At 48.0% G+C, this 17,426-nt stretch overlaps 1 protein-coding gene across 1 annotated transcript in view; it reads left to right on the top strand.

The window, feature by feature from the left end:
• The window catches only part of LOC138529875 (D(2)-like dopamine receptor), a 434,356-nt gene that overhangs the window by 249,724 nt on the left and 167,206 nt on the right, over positions 1-17,426 (top strand). Inside the window, exon 4 of the mRNA XM_069640867.1 lies at positions 15,503-15,639. Coding sequence (XP_069496968.1) covers positions 15,503-15,639 — 137 coding nt within the window. The remainder of the gene's footprint in view (positions 1-15,502; positions 15,640-17,426) is intronic.

Genomic DNA, 17,426 nt, shown 5'->3' with positions numbered 1-17,426 from the left:
TGCCCTGCTTCTGGATGCCTGCTGTCCCTCTATTGCCGTGACCCTGTTGGTGCCTGGGTAGGCCCAATGAAGACCTCATCTGATTGACCTTGGACTCCCAACTCGGGCAGAAATGTTGGCACCACCAGACTGGGCAATGTGGGTGGGACTGGTGCCCAGGGGGCCCTGGTGGTATCTGGGCCAGAAGGCACCCTGGAGGACGACTGGCACACAGAAGAGGAAGATGAAGAGGGGACTGTATCAGTGAATAGCCCAAGGAGCACAACATCGAACAGGAATGTTGCAAGCCAGGTGATGAGGCGGCATACCTCACTGTGATGATGTGCATGCAGACTACGTGTAGCCTGCACACCATCACGGATGACGGCTGTACGCCTCGCCACCCCGGCCTGCAGGAGTAGCACATAGATCCAAATGGTACCACCAGATGGTAAGGGGATGTCGGTCTGGGGGGCCACATCAGCTGACACCGGGTGGTGGGTCTGGGTGGAGGCATCTCGGCAGGCGCATTCAGCTGCATCCGATGGCCCAGGGACTGTAATTTGCACAGGCACCTCCAGGGTGGCCTGCACAACCTCATGCCCCTCGGACAGGACGGCAGTAGGCATCCCCACCTCAATGCCCCACCTGACCCCATGGGCTGGGCTGCAACTGCCACCTTCTCCCCCTCGCTCCCGCCAACCTGGATGACTCTGGGGCATCTTCCACCATGGATGGCCCCTGTGTGGCATCACCGGTCCCCCCTGCTTCTAAGGAGTCCACTCCCACCTTCACCTTCTTGAACTTACCCCCAGCAGCATTGCCCGATGTCACTGGCGCAGCCACATCGCTCCATGAAGAAGTGCTTTCATGGTGGCGTGGCTGGGCCTTGTTGCCGCTGCCTGGTGGAGGCATCCCTGCTGCCATGCTCCACAGCACTGGTTCCACCCTCTTCATCAGATGCAACTGTGGAAAAGGAGACACAGAACAGAAACATCAGTTTAGTGCACCAATTTGTGCATGGCAATACCAACATTCACATGAACATGACTAGTCAAGGGAACAACCATCAACCTCCACCCCCACACACATGGACATGCAATCCACATCCATGCAGATACATGTGTGCCCATCACTGCAGACATTGTCATCAGGCTATTTGTCACTGTCACAACCAATCAATTGCGTATGCTCCACACACATGCATCATGTGCACATGCACATGTCAGAATGCCACAACATCAAGCACATGCACATGTCATGCACACACATCAACAGAGAGGCCACAAGCAGTGTGATGAGCAATCACATCAGAGTCCCATTAACTGTAATCCCTCTACATGACTACGTCAGACATCCAAATGCACGTTTGCATCCAGGAATGAGTGATGGCCAGTCACACATTCACATCTTTGGCAAATACACTTGAACATCATGCATGCACATGATGCGGGCAACACTACCTCAATTGTCACACTTGTCACACTGGCACGTCTCAGACACAAGTAACAAAGCATGTGCACGCTCTGATAGGCAGCACTACATTCAAAATACATGTTGTTTGAATGCACACATGGAGAGCAATGCCTGGGGCATACACGCAGACATCTGTCTCAGAGGCATACCTGCTGCAAGCCTAAGGGGCTCACTGCCAACAAGCAGCAACATGCACATGCACAATAGAGCATAGCAACACATGGGTACTCACCAGTCGACTCCAGATGTTCTCGTAACTCGCAGACCTGGGTGTGCAGTGCCAGGGAAAACTTCTCCAGGAGCTGCATGTTGGTATTAGACACGCAGCACCTGCGCGCACGGTACACCTCTGCAGTGGCACCAGCCTGGATGAAGCGCAGGGCCTTGCTGTAGGTCCTGGAATTCAGGTCCTCCCAGCGCTTTTGCACAATCTTGAAGGTACAGGATGCCATTCCCTCTGGGTTGATGGCATCCATTATCCTGTCCCAGATATGCTGATGTCCTTCCTTGCTGCATTGCATCACTGGGTTGAAGAGGGCATCATAATTCTCCAGGACCTTCTCCACCAGGATGTCAACTTCTCAGGCAGTGAAATTGACAGCCCTCTGCCTCGCTGCTATGGGGTTGCCGCCATGGTCTGAAGATGATGTTGCAGACATTGCAATCCCTGAGGCAGGTGTGGGTGGGCAAGGTGGTCCTGGAGCTGGGCTGTGGAGTGGTGGTGGTGGTATGGGATGGTGGGAGTCCGATGAAACAGCTGAGGTGGTCACAGGGCCAAGGACAGGATCACTGGCAATGGCGGGACAGCAGGGACTCCAAACGCAGTGCAGGTGGGCAGCAGGCACAAACACTGGACAGGCAGCAGGAGATGGCTAAGTAGGAAGCAGCTCAGGGTAGTAGGAGGCAGGTAAAATGGCACAGAGGCAGGAGTGTGGGTCTTCCGTGTATTAATCCGAGGGCAGCCAGAAACAGAGTGACAGGACTTTGTGCATAAAAAAAAGAAAAAAAGAGTGTGGACACCTGAAATCTGAGGAAAGGCCCTCAGCCCATATCTTACGTGACACGTGCTGCACGCTGGTGTTGAGCACGCCAGATTCGGGGATACATAAGTACGTGTAGAAGCAACTCCGACCGTACGTGCGAAGAGAAGGAGATGGAAGAGTGGAATACTGCGAATTTTGTGATGCCACGCATTTCGTTCTCTTCAGGGAATATATAAACTTCTTATTTTGGTGGGGGTTTTGCCTCAGCACATATGTGTGTCTACTTTTGTATTTTCAGTGGCGAACAGTGAGTTCCTACTCTGGGTACCACTGTGTATCACATACCTCGATTCTTACCTTCAGTGTAGCTTTCTGGGGTTCGCATGTACATTTACCGTGTTGCTGGATGCCACTGTGTATTACGTAATGCTTTTTCTTTTTGCGGAAGCTATCCTGGTCATCGCGTATGCAATTTCTCATTTTTTGGGGTGCCTGTGCATTAAGCATCCCGTATTTTTGTCACCTGGAGTATTTTTGAGCCTTGCTGGACCACAGAAGTACGTCTTCCATCACGTACACTGCCCCCTCACTCTAATTGCCCAGGACAATTGCTTGGTGTGCCTTCGTTTGTTCACTTACACCTGGAACATGAGTGGAAAGGTCCCAAGAGGGAAAGAGGGCAAAGGGGATTGGTGTCATGGACATCCTGCGGAAGCAGCTGTCCAAGGGCCAAGGGACCAGTAACCTCCTGCAGAAGCAGCTCTCCCAGTCCCAAGGGTCCAGGGATGTGCAGTTGAAGCAGCTGTCCCAGTCCTAATGGTCCAGGGATGTGCAGCTGAAGCAGCTGTCCCAGCCCAGAAGGGTAAGGGACGTGCAGCTGAAGCAGCTGTCCCTGCCCAGAAGGGTAAGAGATGTGCAGCTAAAGCAGCTGTCCCAGCCCATAAGGGAAAGGGATGTGCAGCTGAAACAGCTGTCCCAGGTACAGCGGGTAATGCCATGCCCCAGGCCACTAGTAGTCCAGCATCTGGAGACCAGAGGTGTTTCAGCCACACAGGGTCAACACCAACACCACATGGCAAGAAGGCAAAGCTGGCACAGCAGGAACAGGCTCAACCCCATGGCACGGCATAGGACACTGGCATGTTGCGGAAGAGGAACTTCCATGATGAAGAACACCAGATCCTCCTGGACTACATGACCGAGCACCACCATGGCATGTGCCTGCAACCGGGGAACACACATTAACCTGGTCATCATATGGTGCATTGGCAGCATGTCACAGATGAGATTAATGCCGCCTTAGGGTTTGAGAAGTGCACTGCTGCACGGGTAGTGAAGCGCTGGAATGACCTCACCCGTCGCACCAAGTCCAAGCTGGGTGCCAACCTCACCTCTGCTATGGCAACTGGAAGGGGGTCACCAGAGGAGGAGGAGGTCACCTAGCATGAAGAGACCATGAGCCAATTCGTTCTGATGGAGCAGGTGCAAGGCATGGGAGGCCTGCCAAATTATGAGGGCGTGTCCGGTGAGTGACCAAGATTGTGCATCCTAAGTACGTATAATGAAGCATAACCAAGATGTACGATTGTGTTGCGCATCTGGCTGCATTTGAATGAGTGCCATGGGTGAACCCTCTCATGGTGTACTGACTCCTGTCCAGTGTATTAAAGAGTGGATACAGCCCATGTGTTGTACATCAGTTAAACATGGCCATATGACAGTGCTCATCCCCCACTAGCATTTCTACCCAACCTCTACAACATGATACCAAAACGTGCCCTCTTGTTAGTTGCATCCTTGATGTCAGTAACTCTCCTAGACATGTGCATGTGTGTGAAAAACGAGTTACAGGGGTATAGATTCTCCATTCACACATGTACGTTGGTGCTTTCATGCTACATAGAAAATCCGAGATGGCAAACAACACGCCTCACAGAGTGCCATGAGTGAGCGTGCAAATATGTCTCGACTGTGCACATCCTAGCTGCCGCTATGGCAATGACTCCTGAGTCAAATTGTTGTGAGGCGTGATCCCTGTTACACTCCCACACTCAGCACACACTCCATGGGTACATGCCCCTGAGCCTCTTGTGGGTCACTGTACCTTGTTCCTATCTCCAACTCCATTTACTTACTCTCTCAACTTCACAGACCTTGGCTAGGTGTTACTCGTAGAGTCAAACTTCAAGTGGGACTGTTTCCTTTTTTCCACACATACAGCATGTTCCCATTGTGTGCAGTGCCTGTGCCAGGTAAACAATGGTGTGGCATGTGATGGATGAGGACTTGGATGTGAATATGTGTGTCTGCCTGTTGACATGTCATGTAATTGCACGTCACAGGGCCACATGACCATGCACATTTCACTGGTATTAGTCAACAGTTGGTGCCATGTGCCATAAAGTGCTTGCTAACTACTGATGGCAATATGTCCACTGGCAGCATAGCACTGAGCAGGGGATGTTGTTTCCAGTCTGCATATGCCATGATCAGATAGCTTCTTGTACATAGTGTGTGGATGCTGTTTCTCTCATGGTGACATGCCCTGCATTTTGTTGCATGACAGCAATGTGATACACATGTTTACTGTAGAAACGTTGTACATGACTCTTCCTGTCATTTTCTGTCCATGTGCAGGTGAGGGGGCACCAGATACAGAGGAGGAGGAAGAAGAGTCTGTGACGGTTCCTATCACCAGTTGAGGACGTGGTATGGCAAGCCGTGAAAATTCACTGGTGCTACAGACCTTCCTGGGCCTTTCGCATACGATTCTGACTCTTTGGATTCCAGTAGCTCTGATGCTGAACCGGATGTGCAGTCCTCAATGCTGGTGGAGGTGAGTGCACCCATTGTTGGAGCAGTTGGGATGCGTGAGTCTGCAGATGGTCAGGTGCCTTCACAAGGCCAGTCAGTGGTGTCGGGTCATCTCTGGTGGTTACTGATGCAAGGCCACACTCACATGTATTGGTTTCTGGTCCTCGAGCAGATATCCAAGGGAGGGTTGCAGTCCTGCAGCCAGAGACAGTGGCATCACAGCAAGGGCCATGCTCCCTTAGGTGAGGCAGGCGTGGGCCCCGCACACGTGGGGGAGGTGTGCAGCCTGGGCAGACCGAGTGGGAGCAGCAGATGTTGCATTCCGCTTACCTTTTTAACACACATTAACACTTTGGGGGGTCCACTTTTTCAGCGTGGGGACTATTTTTGCTTAGGTACCATTTAATGTGTGACCTCAGAGAACATGTCTTACAATGGGGCCCTCATAACATATGTGGGCTCTTGTTCTTAGGAGTGGGGTGTGCGGATCTTCTGCCCGTTGGGGAGTAGGGCTGGAAGTTTGTGTCTCAGAGGAGCTTGGGGCCACAGAGAGGAACTATTTTCATAGGTCATGGGACCTTTTTTCTTTTATTGACCTTCGTGAGAAGTGTGTGGTCCCCAAGTCATGGATAACTTGGTGATTGTTAAAAAGGGATTTAATATGAACCCTTCCATTGTGATTTTCTCCCTTCTGGTGATCTTTTATGTTTGGATCTGGCTTTTTCCGAATTTTTTATCCAGTATTGTGTTTGTGGTATATTGTACTTCATGTATTACCACTCCAATTCGATTATGGTATGGGAGTCCAAGGCACAACGGTTTTTTGGGGAGAGCTTCTTCCACAACAGAATGTTGTATGTTCTTGTTCAAAAAAAGGGGCATCCTTAGTTGGTTTCTAGGAATATCCTGGGTTAAAAAGAGGTCGACCGGTTTCGATGATAGTGACTCATCATCTTCTTCAGGACTGTGATTTTTGCCTGTCTCAGTGAGATTGGGGATTAGGGAAAGCGTCATCCCATTTACCTAAGGAAGAGAAATCCAAAGTAGGTTTTAAAATCATGAGGTCAATATTTTTTCACTCATGCTAGTTAGGTTTTTTGGTGATTTGATTCTAATTGAATTACATTACACAAACATTAACATTAGTTATAGACAGTCTTTTCTTTTTTTTCTCTTGACACTCTTTTCTGGCACCCGAGATGGGTAATTACCTTGTTGCAGCTCTGTTGGTCAGATGCTGTCAGCCTGATTTTTTGCATTAGCAGACGCTGGTGTGGTATTTGCATGGGAGTCTTTCACTGTGTGTGATCACTTGGGAGTGACTTATCTTGTGGGGCACGAGTACTTCTTCATGGGTGCATGTTTCACAGTGTGTGCTTCTGGTGATGAATCTGGGCATGGTGCTGTTTGGATGGATTAGTGGGGCCACTGGTTTCATATTCTACATTGTGGGCGTTCGAACTGTGTGGGCCCTTCATGGGTGTTTGGAAGTGGGTTGCATGGCCAGCTGTTTGTGCCCTGTACAGGTGTTGATGGTCATGCTGATGTGTGTCTCATTGCACTTTTAGCATGTGTAATGAGTATCACTTGACATCCCTTGCAATGTTTGTGTGGTTATGGATCAACAGCACATTTGGGCTGTCTTGATTATGGATCAAACATTACAGTGTGCAGCACCAGTTACAAGCCACAAACATGTGGGGAATGCACTTTTTCTGAGATGGTATGATGTGTACCAACACATTAGGATTAGTGGTGTTGGTGCTTTCTTATGCATGTACCATGCATGCTGCACCATGGTGTTTGCAGCTTCAAGTTGACCACAGCTGGGTGCATGGTACTGCTGCATTATATTGATTGCAGTGTTTGACCAATTGTATGCTGTGACAAAGACGTCTTCATTGACCATGCATTTTTTGTTTCCATCCTACATTTAGCATGCATTTATCCTTGCTTGCTGTATCACATTGCTTTGTGATGTCTTCCATGGCAGTTGCCTTTGAAATTATGCGTCAAGCATGATCCTGCCGGGAGTGCAAGAGGTGAGTATTTGTGTACTTGGATTCCTGTGTTTTGCATCATGGCTGCACTCTAAAAAATGTGGAGCCAACTTGCAAACACATCCGCTCTATCTTCTGCCCCTAATCCTTCACAGTCCCTTTGTAATGCACTTGCATCTCACTTATTTTCAAAAAGCCGAGACATACTCGGCATCCTTGTGACACACTCTTCCAACACAACCCTCCCCCTTATACCCTCCTACCACTCACCCTCCTCCTTCCTCATTATCCTCCTTCGCTCCTGTCTCACCCCTGAAGAAGTAACCAGAGTTGTGAACTCCAAGAAGGTCTCTTCCAAACAGGTGGGCCCATGCTCATACAGAACCATCAAGGGCAACATCTCCTCTCTGGCCTCTGCTGTTGCTGATCTCTGAACCACTCCTTTGCTGCTGGTTCGTTTCCATCCTCCCTCAAGCACTCCCTTGTGCGCTCCATAATTACAATGCCATCTGCAGACCCTTTCTGCCCAGCCAACTAACGCACCATTTCAATCACCACCTTACTAGGGAAAGTCCTTGAGAAGTTGTCGCGCCCCCAAATCTACCTCCATAACTTACTTGTTGGCGGTCTACAGGTACACCAGTGTGGATTCAAAGCTTCCTGAGCCACAGACACTGCTCTCCTAAACACCCATGAAGAACTGCTCATATCCCTCAATTCCGAATCCACTGCTGTCCTCATACTCCTTGATATCTCATCTGCATTTGACGCAGTGAACCATTCCATCCTCATTAGAATGCTCCATGAGACACTTCTTATCTTGGAGTGGGCAGTGGAGTGGCTTAGATCATTCCTAACCAACCATTCCTATTAAACCATTCTTGGCCCTATCTTCTACCCTGCTTCCTCCTCCACTTGTGCCCTTCTCCACATCTGCATTCTTTTGCCCTGCGCCTTTGACATATACATTTTCCTGCTGTAACACTTCATTGCCCTATTCTCCCACAAATTCCAGTGCTATGCTGATGACACACAACTATTAATCAAAGTTCATACTGACACACTTGCACCTTCATTCATCCGTGACTGCCTACTGCCATCCTGGCCTGGTGCACTGCATATGACCTTGGCTTGTACACCTTCAAAATCAAATGTCTCCCTTTTGGATCCCCTGCAGCCCACTTGTTCCCTTCACTCTGGCCTTCCTCCATGGGCTCACCCCATGCCCCCTCCTCCAAAGCCAGGAATCTCCGAGTCATCTTCGACTCCACATTTTCCTTCATCTCTCATATTCTGGACATTGCCAAGAAGCGCCTCTTTCAGCTCTTCCTTCTCAAAGTAACGGTACCCTTCCAGACCTTCCCCAGAGACTTAATGTTACCCGTGCTCTGGTTCTCTCCAGGCTACACTACTGCAACAGCCTCCTCCTTAATCTTCCTTGGACCACCCTGCAACCCCTCCAGCTTAGACAGAATAGGGCAGCAAGACTTATCCTTGGCCTCAGGCCCAGGGACTGCTTCTATCCTGCCCTACAAAGCCTTCACTGGCTCACTGTCTCAGCACAGATTAAACTGTAATCGCTGTGCATCATCCACAGGGCTATCTGGGGCTGGGTACCACTCTATCTTCAAAGCTTCCTGATAAAATACTCCCCTTCTACAATTCTGCATTCCTCTGGCAAGAACTCCCTGCATGTGAAGCACTTTGCTATAGAAAAGGGTGTTGGTTGATCGATTTCCTCAGCAGGCTCCTTCTGTGTAATAGCCTTGCTCTCCCTCTGCGTCTTGAGCAGGACCTCCTTAAATTCCCAATAAGCCGCAAGTCCTTTCTCTTCTCCTCTTCCGTCTACTCCTCTCTTCCCTGCTAATCATACAGTAGCGTGACAGATGTGCAGGGCTCTTACGTATCCTCAGGCCATGACCCACCACATCTATCATCCAAGCCACTGTGTATATACTGCACTTGCTCACGCTCAGCCTCACCACAGGAGGTTGCACTTATGTTTATCTTTTATTTTCTTAGCAATTCACCCCAAGCAGTTCTTCATGAGCAACTCAGAACCTTTTCCCTTACCACCCTCCCCTGTACACTTGCACGTTGGGAATACTCACAAGGTATAGTAGGTCCGTCTCCCCTCCCAGTTATTGTCATGATTTGTGTGGAATATTGATTTCATTATTTCTCTTTGTTGTAATTCATTGTCTAGCTTCCCCTATTCCCACTCTGTTGCCCTGTGTGCACTTAGAGACATTTTGGGTAATTGCATGAGTGCCTAACATAGGTGTATGAAAAATGTGCTCCCTTCACTGTGTTCAGTGAAGTGTCCCAATACTACGCAGGTGATGGCATGCCTTATCATGTCATTGGTAGTCTTCCAGGGGTGTCCCTGCTTTTTTGTGGGATCAATTATCTGCATATGTGATGTTTTCTTATTTTCATGCAGCGTGTTGACCGATGTGTGTAATGTGTATGTGCCAGTTTGTAGTGAATGGGGATATGTGACATGCACATTTGCTGCAAGACATTGAGGGGGACAGGCAGTGTGTGGAATGTTGTTGTTTGTCAGTGTGTGTGTTTTGTGTGTATGATTTGCATGCCGTGTCAAGGTGCTTCTGCATGTGTGGTGGGACACATGTTGATGGTTGTCTTGTGAGTTATTGTTTGCATGTGTTGTATGTCACCGAGGGGTGCTCGCGGGTCTTGGATTTTTTGCGGCAGGGATAAGTTAGCTGCACTCTGTTTCATTTTGTTCATTGTCTGCAGATCCTTTGATCAGGGAATGATGGCTATTAATGGGATGAAATTTGACTGTCAACTGCATGCCAAGGGGACAGGTAAGATGTTCATTTATATTGATCGTTATGGGATGTTGAGGAACTTGTGGGTAAATACTGCACTGCTTTTCTACACCCCATGATAGGGGCATGTTTGTGCGCATCATGCGCAATATAGGACATGTGTGCAGATATTTCCAACTGTGCTTGTTGAATTTTGTGTCCATGTAAATAGTTGAGGCCATGTATGGGTTGCAGGTTAGACATGATGTTTCAGGATTTGTCGATGCCTACACATTAGAACGGTATGTTAGCTACTCATATCCACCAGAGCAGAAGGGGATCACTACTGTGGGTATGGGTCACAGGATACATATCCTTTTACATTACATATGGGATGGTTTTGGTGACAAGGAGGTGATTTAATTGAATAGTTGGCATGGTGGTAGTGGTGTACGCCCTTTTCAATGTGTTTCTTTTGGAAACACAAGGTGAAATGTGTTTTAGGGGATACACACAATTTAATTTAGCACTTCCAAGGGTACTTTCTCAGGGTGGTTTTGTGGGAACAGTGGATTGGCCCATGTCATCATTGCATGGCACCTGTGATGTAGCGGGATCGTGTGAACTCCACAGGGGAGGGATTTTAGGTGAAATACGATTGCACAAGCTGGGTACGTGCAACCTCTCCACATGCCCTTTGCCCAGCCGACTCAAGCAGTTGGCCTGTGGGTGCGGATGGGGTACCACCACCATGTCCACCGGGACGCCACGACATGTTGCAACATTGTGCAGGACACATGCTGCCACAATAATCCTGCAGACTACTGGCGGTGCATATAGCAACACACCACCAGAGTGGACAAGGGAGCGAAACGTGACTTGAGCACTCCGAATGCGCACTCCACTATGCCCCGAGTTGCAATATGGGGAATGTTGTATCGTACCTCGGCAGGTGTGTTGGGGTTGCGTATGAGCGTCATCATGTTTGTGCTCAGAGGGTAGGCACTGTCCTCTGTAGAGGTCGGAATGGTTGTCATTGCCATTTGTTGACAGTGTCTATTGGTCTGTGTTCAATATGCATGCATGCATGTGGATGGCCATTCATACTCGCCATGTGTTACCATGCTTCCCAGCTTCCAGGGCTCGGTGTAGTGGGGGCATCCTGAAGATGTAACTATCATTGGTGCTGCCAGAATAGTTGGCATACGCTTCAGTAATGATGCCCTTGGCATCACACACATCCTAAACATTGATGGGGTGCCAGTGTTTTCGGTTGCAGTAGATGTGCTCTGTTGCTCAAGGTGGACGTAGAGCAACATGTGTCAATCAATGGCACATAGCACTTTTGGGACGTGAGCTCCCCCATAAAATTCCTAGACCACTGCTTGCCTTTCTGCAGGTTTTCGAGCCATAAAGATATGCTGGTGGACAGAAGGACGTGCAGTTATTATTGCCAACACCTGGTGTAGGTGCGTGACTGCGTGGCCTGTGAGATGCCACCGACTATGGCAGTGGTATACTGGAATGAGCCAGTGGCAAAAAAATGCAGTACAGTGAGCACCTTTTGCAAGAGGCTCAGTTCTTGGGAGCACATGGTGGGTGATGTGAGGTCATCTTCCCACTCTGTGACCACGTCTAGGATGATATGGGGGGGATTTATACCATAGACTTGGTCGTCTGGCATCCCAAAAAGGCTGGTCCTTGGGTGGAAGATCTTAGCCCTTGCAACAAATGGTGCATTCATCATGGCTGTATATGTGCGTTTGTTTATCGCGCATGCTTTTTATGCATTTGTTTGTGTGTGCGCTGACGTTTGCGCCTGCTATCGCGTGGCGTAGGTGTTTCGGGATTTGCGCATGGTTTCTCGTGCGCCGGCGATCCCTGTAAAGAGATTGTACAAACATATGTAGTGTCACACTGCACAATGCATCCAAGTAGTGAGTCTTATCTTTTATGGTAACAGTTTATTGCTTTGATGAATTTCCTTCTCAAACAATATTTGCCAACACGTGTTTCACGCCTCATAACTATATTTAAAAAAATATATTTTCAACACATTGAATTAGGTTAATAGTTAATGTTGAAACTAATTACAGTTCTTAAATGGTGTTCCATTATAACGTTTAACTTTGTTCTAATATTTCCTAATGCAGTGTGAACCTCTTTTAAGTGAATAAATACCCCAAACCTTGAGTGTATCAGTAGCAACAGAAATCGCTTGTGACTTTAAATAGTGTAAGGGCACGCGTCATTAAGGCCACTTGGATGTGAAGAGTCTTGAGAGGCCCTGAACTGAACTGTGAGTAATTCCCCTGCCTGCACGAGGACACGTTTATGTTCACCTGTTTGTCTTGCAATAAAGATAGTTAGAACTCACTGAAGCCAGAGGGCCACAACACTTTGCCTATATCTGAACTTGCCAAATTGTTTGATAAAACCAGTGGGCGATTTAAAACTGGAGTTGGATTACTTGGTAGTAAGCATTTTTTCATGGCGATGTTCGCAAACAATAACGCTTTGCTGAGAATGAGCACGAGTCCAGAAATGCTAGGGGTGGGGTAACTAATTGCCCATGATGATGTCACGATTGAAACTGAATAGAGATCCACAGACAGCGAAGTGTTCCTCATTCTGGTTTCTTCGTCGGCTTGATACAGTGGACAAAGTCCTCCAGTAGGCCTTTCAGCTCTTGGAGGATAATTGCCAGCATGAGCCTCAACCTGTGTTTGGAGGGAAGAACGCCAGCCTTCATTTTATGCATTATTAGGACCCCGCAGGGCGTGGCATGCTGCCTCCAAGCCAATCAAGGAGCTTGGAATGTGGCCTTTACCTCATGGTATCTCCCACGTGCTGTGCCCCTTGAGCAGCAGGAGACCACCATCTACCATGTCAGGAAACAGGTAGGTCAGCCTGTGCTCCCGCTCCCCCGCCATCCCTCCTAAATTCCTCCTCCCAGCTCACTCCCCTCACCCTATACCCTGCCCCACTTACCTGTAGCCTACTCATCCCTTGCCTGCGCTTGGTACACTTGGTGTTCAGGTAATTCCCCCGGGGTAAAGGCTGCCATGGAAAGAGAGAAGGGACTACATGTAGTTCCCTTCTCCAAGATGGCCATCCTAATTTATGTATTTTTTAAAAAAGTTGATAAACACGATCACACCATTTTCAACTTTAAAAAATGATTGGCACCCCGGGAAAGCATGCAGGCTGCTAATTGCAATAAACCCATTGATTGAGTGGGGGGTATTACCAGGACATTACCTGACCTGTAATGCCCCCCCCCATCTCAGGGTTTATTGCTTAATTATTACACTCTCGTTTAACCAGTGCCCTACAACAATGTCTGACCACCTTTTTATTATCACTGTTCTTACCTGATCTGTGTGTGATGGTTCAACCTTAATCTGCAGGTTTGGTTGACAATCTGGGTCCTTTCTTTGCAAGCAAGACCCTCCCACCTACTGAACAGCCTTAACGTATAACCTGCTATCAGCAATTCCACTGTAGTACCACTTTATCTGTATGGTCTGAAATCTAGTCTCCTAATTCTGACCTTATCCTGGTTGACCAATCCTTTTTCATGGTCGATGGGAATTATCATGAGGTCTTAACCACAATTAGCAGGGGGTTGGTAACACTGTGTGACGCAAACACTCACGTTGTCCTCTGCATCTGCTCTGTGTTCTCCTCCCCCCCTGCATGCCTGGGTCCTCTCCTACGGGCACGGCTGTCTTGCCATGAATTGGAGGGCGGGAAGTGGAATAAGCAAGGATGTCATAAACCAAGATGGGGATTCTGGGAAGCAAAGAGGAATAATTAAAACTGTCAATTGGCATGTGCTGTGACAAGGGATTATATAGGAGGGAGAAGTTAAAAAAAAAAGATGCACAGTATCTATATCCGTGGCTCAAACAATTGGGAGTTTCCCTTCTAATTAGCCAAAGTTGCTGCCTATCCTTGTTAATGCTTTGCTCTGGAGTCGACGGCATCGTTGTCTTTACTAGTCAGGGGTGCACGCTGAACCCACTGAGTGATGCAAAGAGATGGAGAGATGCCTGGGAAACCAAATTGGGTTTGCCCAGAAGTAGTGGGGCGGTGAAGCCATAGTTGATAGAGAGGCCAAAATGAAGCAACACATCACCTTTAACAGGCAAAATATCCCCTTTGTGCACAGTGTAACTTGAAGGATGCTGGAGAGATGTGAGGTTACAAGTAGTACCAGGCAGAGAGACATCCTCTTGCAGCCATTGACTGAAATTGTTTTCTTACCCTGTGGAAAGAAACTGTCAAAATGCAGGAGAGAAATGATTGGCTGTTGGTTTCTGCAAAGAAAATATTTTCTTTACAATTCAGCCAAAGTAGAGCCCTGTGAAGCTGGCTCTCTTTCAAACAGAACAATGTCAAGAAACAAACAGGCAGGATACAAGTGTGAGGTTGGCTACAAGCTTAATTTTCTTCATATGACTATCCTCAGTACCATATTGCTATTGAAAACTCATCCTTGCAGACCTTCTTGCACTCTGGTCTGCCTCTCCACCCCTCCGCATCTTTAGGGCTGCCACTTCGCCGCTCGAAGGATACATGTCGCACAGCACTTCTGAGCAGTATTATGAGCAGAGGCGTTGCTAGGGGGGTGGGGGGCGAGGGGGTTATAGCCCCGAGTCTTTTGGTTGTAGCCCCGGATAGAAGCTCAGGGGTTACAGCCAAAAAGGCTAACTAGCCCCCTGACAGCTGGTGGCAGCTTATCTGTAAAGCCACCTCACACAAAATGGTCATTATGAACCCCATTGCCACTCTTCAGAGCGTGACAGTGGTGGATGAGTGGGAATCAGTGCTCTTAGTAGGCAGCGCAAATGCAATGCACATTGCGTTATACACTGAAGGCTGCTGGCATACAGTGGTACCGTTGCACTGAACTCATAACTTTTCAAAGAACCTAATTTAGCCTGTACTGATTCCTAATCATTTCCAGTACAGTTTATGTGTCAAGTATGGGGGGCGGGGCGGGATGGTGGTGTGGGTTGGAGGGGGTGGGGGGCAGAGCTAGTAGCAATTACTAATGCTTTGCAAACGCCCTTCAGTTCTTTGCCACTTCGGAAAGAGAATATACACGTCAACACCAGGCCAGCCAATACAAACGTCCATTTTAAATGTGAAAGCATACATGAATATGCAGGGGACTGATGGGATGGATGGCCGAATAAAGCCCATTTGAGTTCCGAAGCACCTGCAACATGTACCAATGACATGTTACTGAATGTGATCTGCGTCTCTAGAAGTGGGGAACCGTAGAACCCCCTAGTCAGGTGTGTTGCTATTGCCTTCGATAGAGGTGGGCTGGAGTGGGTGTCTCGAAGCAGCAATGTTCCCTCTTTGCAATGAATGGGTGAGCATGGTCATGGTCTTTAGTGTGTTTTTTTTATTTTCCTTTGCAGGTGCATTCGCCATGACAGGATGCTTTTTTTTCTTCTAGGTACACTGCCGTTGCCATGCCGATGCTGTATAACACCCGCTACAGCTCGAAGCGCAGGGTCTCGATGATGATAGCTGTGGTCTGGGTGCTGTCCTTTGCCATCTCGTGTCCACTTCTCTTCGGCCTCAACAAGAGTGGTGAGTCCCCATGCCATATCCTGCCATTCTCAGATAAGAATTGAACTGGCTCTTCCATTAGGCCACTGCTGGCGTTCAGAGGCAAGTGTTTATCCTACTCTGCTCCCTCTGTATCATTGCAGTCCTAGTTTGGTGCTAGCACGGCTGTGCTCTTAACCCAGGCAGCATCAGGCCTGTATTAAACCTCCTCTGTGCAGGGCTTACAATTGGCAGGCTTTGAACAGGACAGTCAAATATTGAACCACTTTGTCCAGGGACTCAACATCTGCTTCTGTTTTGCTTCCCGTAAAAGCTCATATATCCCTGCTTATGGGCAATCAGAGAATCCTCCACCAGCTCAAAACGTAGGTGAGGCCTAGCTTGGCTCCCAATATTGCCTTGCTCAAGAATTCTTGAGTGTACCAAATCTTCAATCTTTAGTCAAGCGATCGCCTAGCAACCCTAGCTCTGCCGCTCTCACATCCCTGGTGTCCCTAGAGCAGTATGAAACCAGCTCTGGCCTTCTCACTTTACATCAATATTAGACTGGCTCTACTCCAACCCATCATGGCTTCCGCAAACTCGTAGCTAAACTTTACATTGGATCTGACCCTCTCACAGGGCTGTCAATCTTAGGTCAGTATTGAAATGTCTCTCCCCTCCCCTAGGTCTGCCCTTCTCCCCTCATTGGCACACTTAGCTCTCCCTCATTGGTGGCACCCTAGGGCCAGTGTGGGACTCGCTTTGCCAATATCCCAACCCATGAACTCTCATATCACTAGTACACCCGCTTTGCCCCCTCCAATCAGTGGCACTCTTAGGGGATTGGGTCTTTTCCTTATCCTTGCACTGTTGGAACATATTAGACAGGCTCTGCTCCGAAATCCCAATACTCCTAATTTCGCCCTAGTCTGGAGCTTTGTCTCTTCCTTTGCGAAGCCAGGAGGTTGGACTCTAAACCCTATGGATAGCCAGAGAGTACAAAGGTTGTCTTCCTTAATCTCCCCTAAGCATATGGTTTGGGTCTACTTGGTCGAAAATATTTGACCTTTTCACATTTGACCGAATTTCTTTTGCTCTTGTTTTGGTCAAAATGCGGGAGAGACCCCCGCGAGACCCTTCTCCCTATTTCCTTAACCCACCCAATATATATATATTTAATTAAATTTGACCGAATTTCGACCAAAAAAAACGATCAAAATAATTTGGTCAAAAGTAAAAGGTTACATATTTTTCGACCAAGTACGCTAATACCCAGCATATAGCGCCTTCATTCCTATGTCAAACAAGGGGTGTTCAAAGATCATTTGTAGCGAGGTTGAATACGGAGACTGTACTTGCTCAGATTATTATAGTATAGCACATAGATGCATGCCATGTTTAGCAGGTTATTATTACAACTGTACACACTTTGTGCATAGTAAAATATCTCACAAGTGAACGGATCAGGGGAAATCTAGAACTGTACCAAGATATCTGAGTTAATGAAAATCCCCTGAAAAAGATGTAAGCCATATGGCACATGCTTTAACGCGGTTTCACCAGCAACATTGTGATGTCAGTAACCCATTGGTGGCCACAGTACTCATTTTAACAGGTAAATGTATTGGAATGGGTAAAAGCCGGATGAACTTGCAAACATGTCTAAGTAAAACAACTGATATTGGTATGCACACCTAAAAGAATGTTTTGGGACAGAAAAACATGATTCAACATGCTGTTATTAACCCATTTCTTCCCCCGAAACCCTTGTTAACAGTTAAACGTTCATAGGACAGACACGCAACCAAGCCAGAGTAACTGCAATT

This window comes from Ambystoma mexicanum, chromosome 1q (genome assembly GCF_040938575.1).
Source record: "Ambystoma mexicanum isolate Mex_15411 chromosome 1q, UKY_AmexF1_1, whole genome shotgun sequence".
Classification (NCBI taxonomy): domain Eukaryota; kingdom Metazoa; phylum Chordata; class Amphibia; order Caudata; family Ambystomatidae; genus Ambystoma; species Ambystoma mexicanum.
The sequence above is the reverse complement of the archived record's forward strand: the minus strand, read 5'-3'. Positions and strand labels throughout refer to the sequence as shown.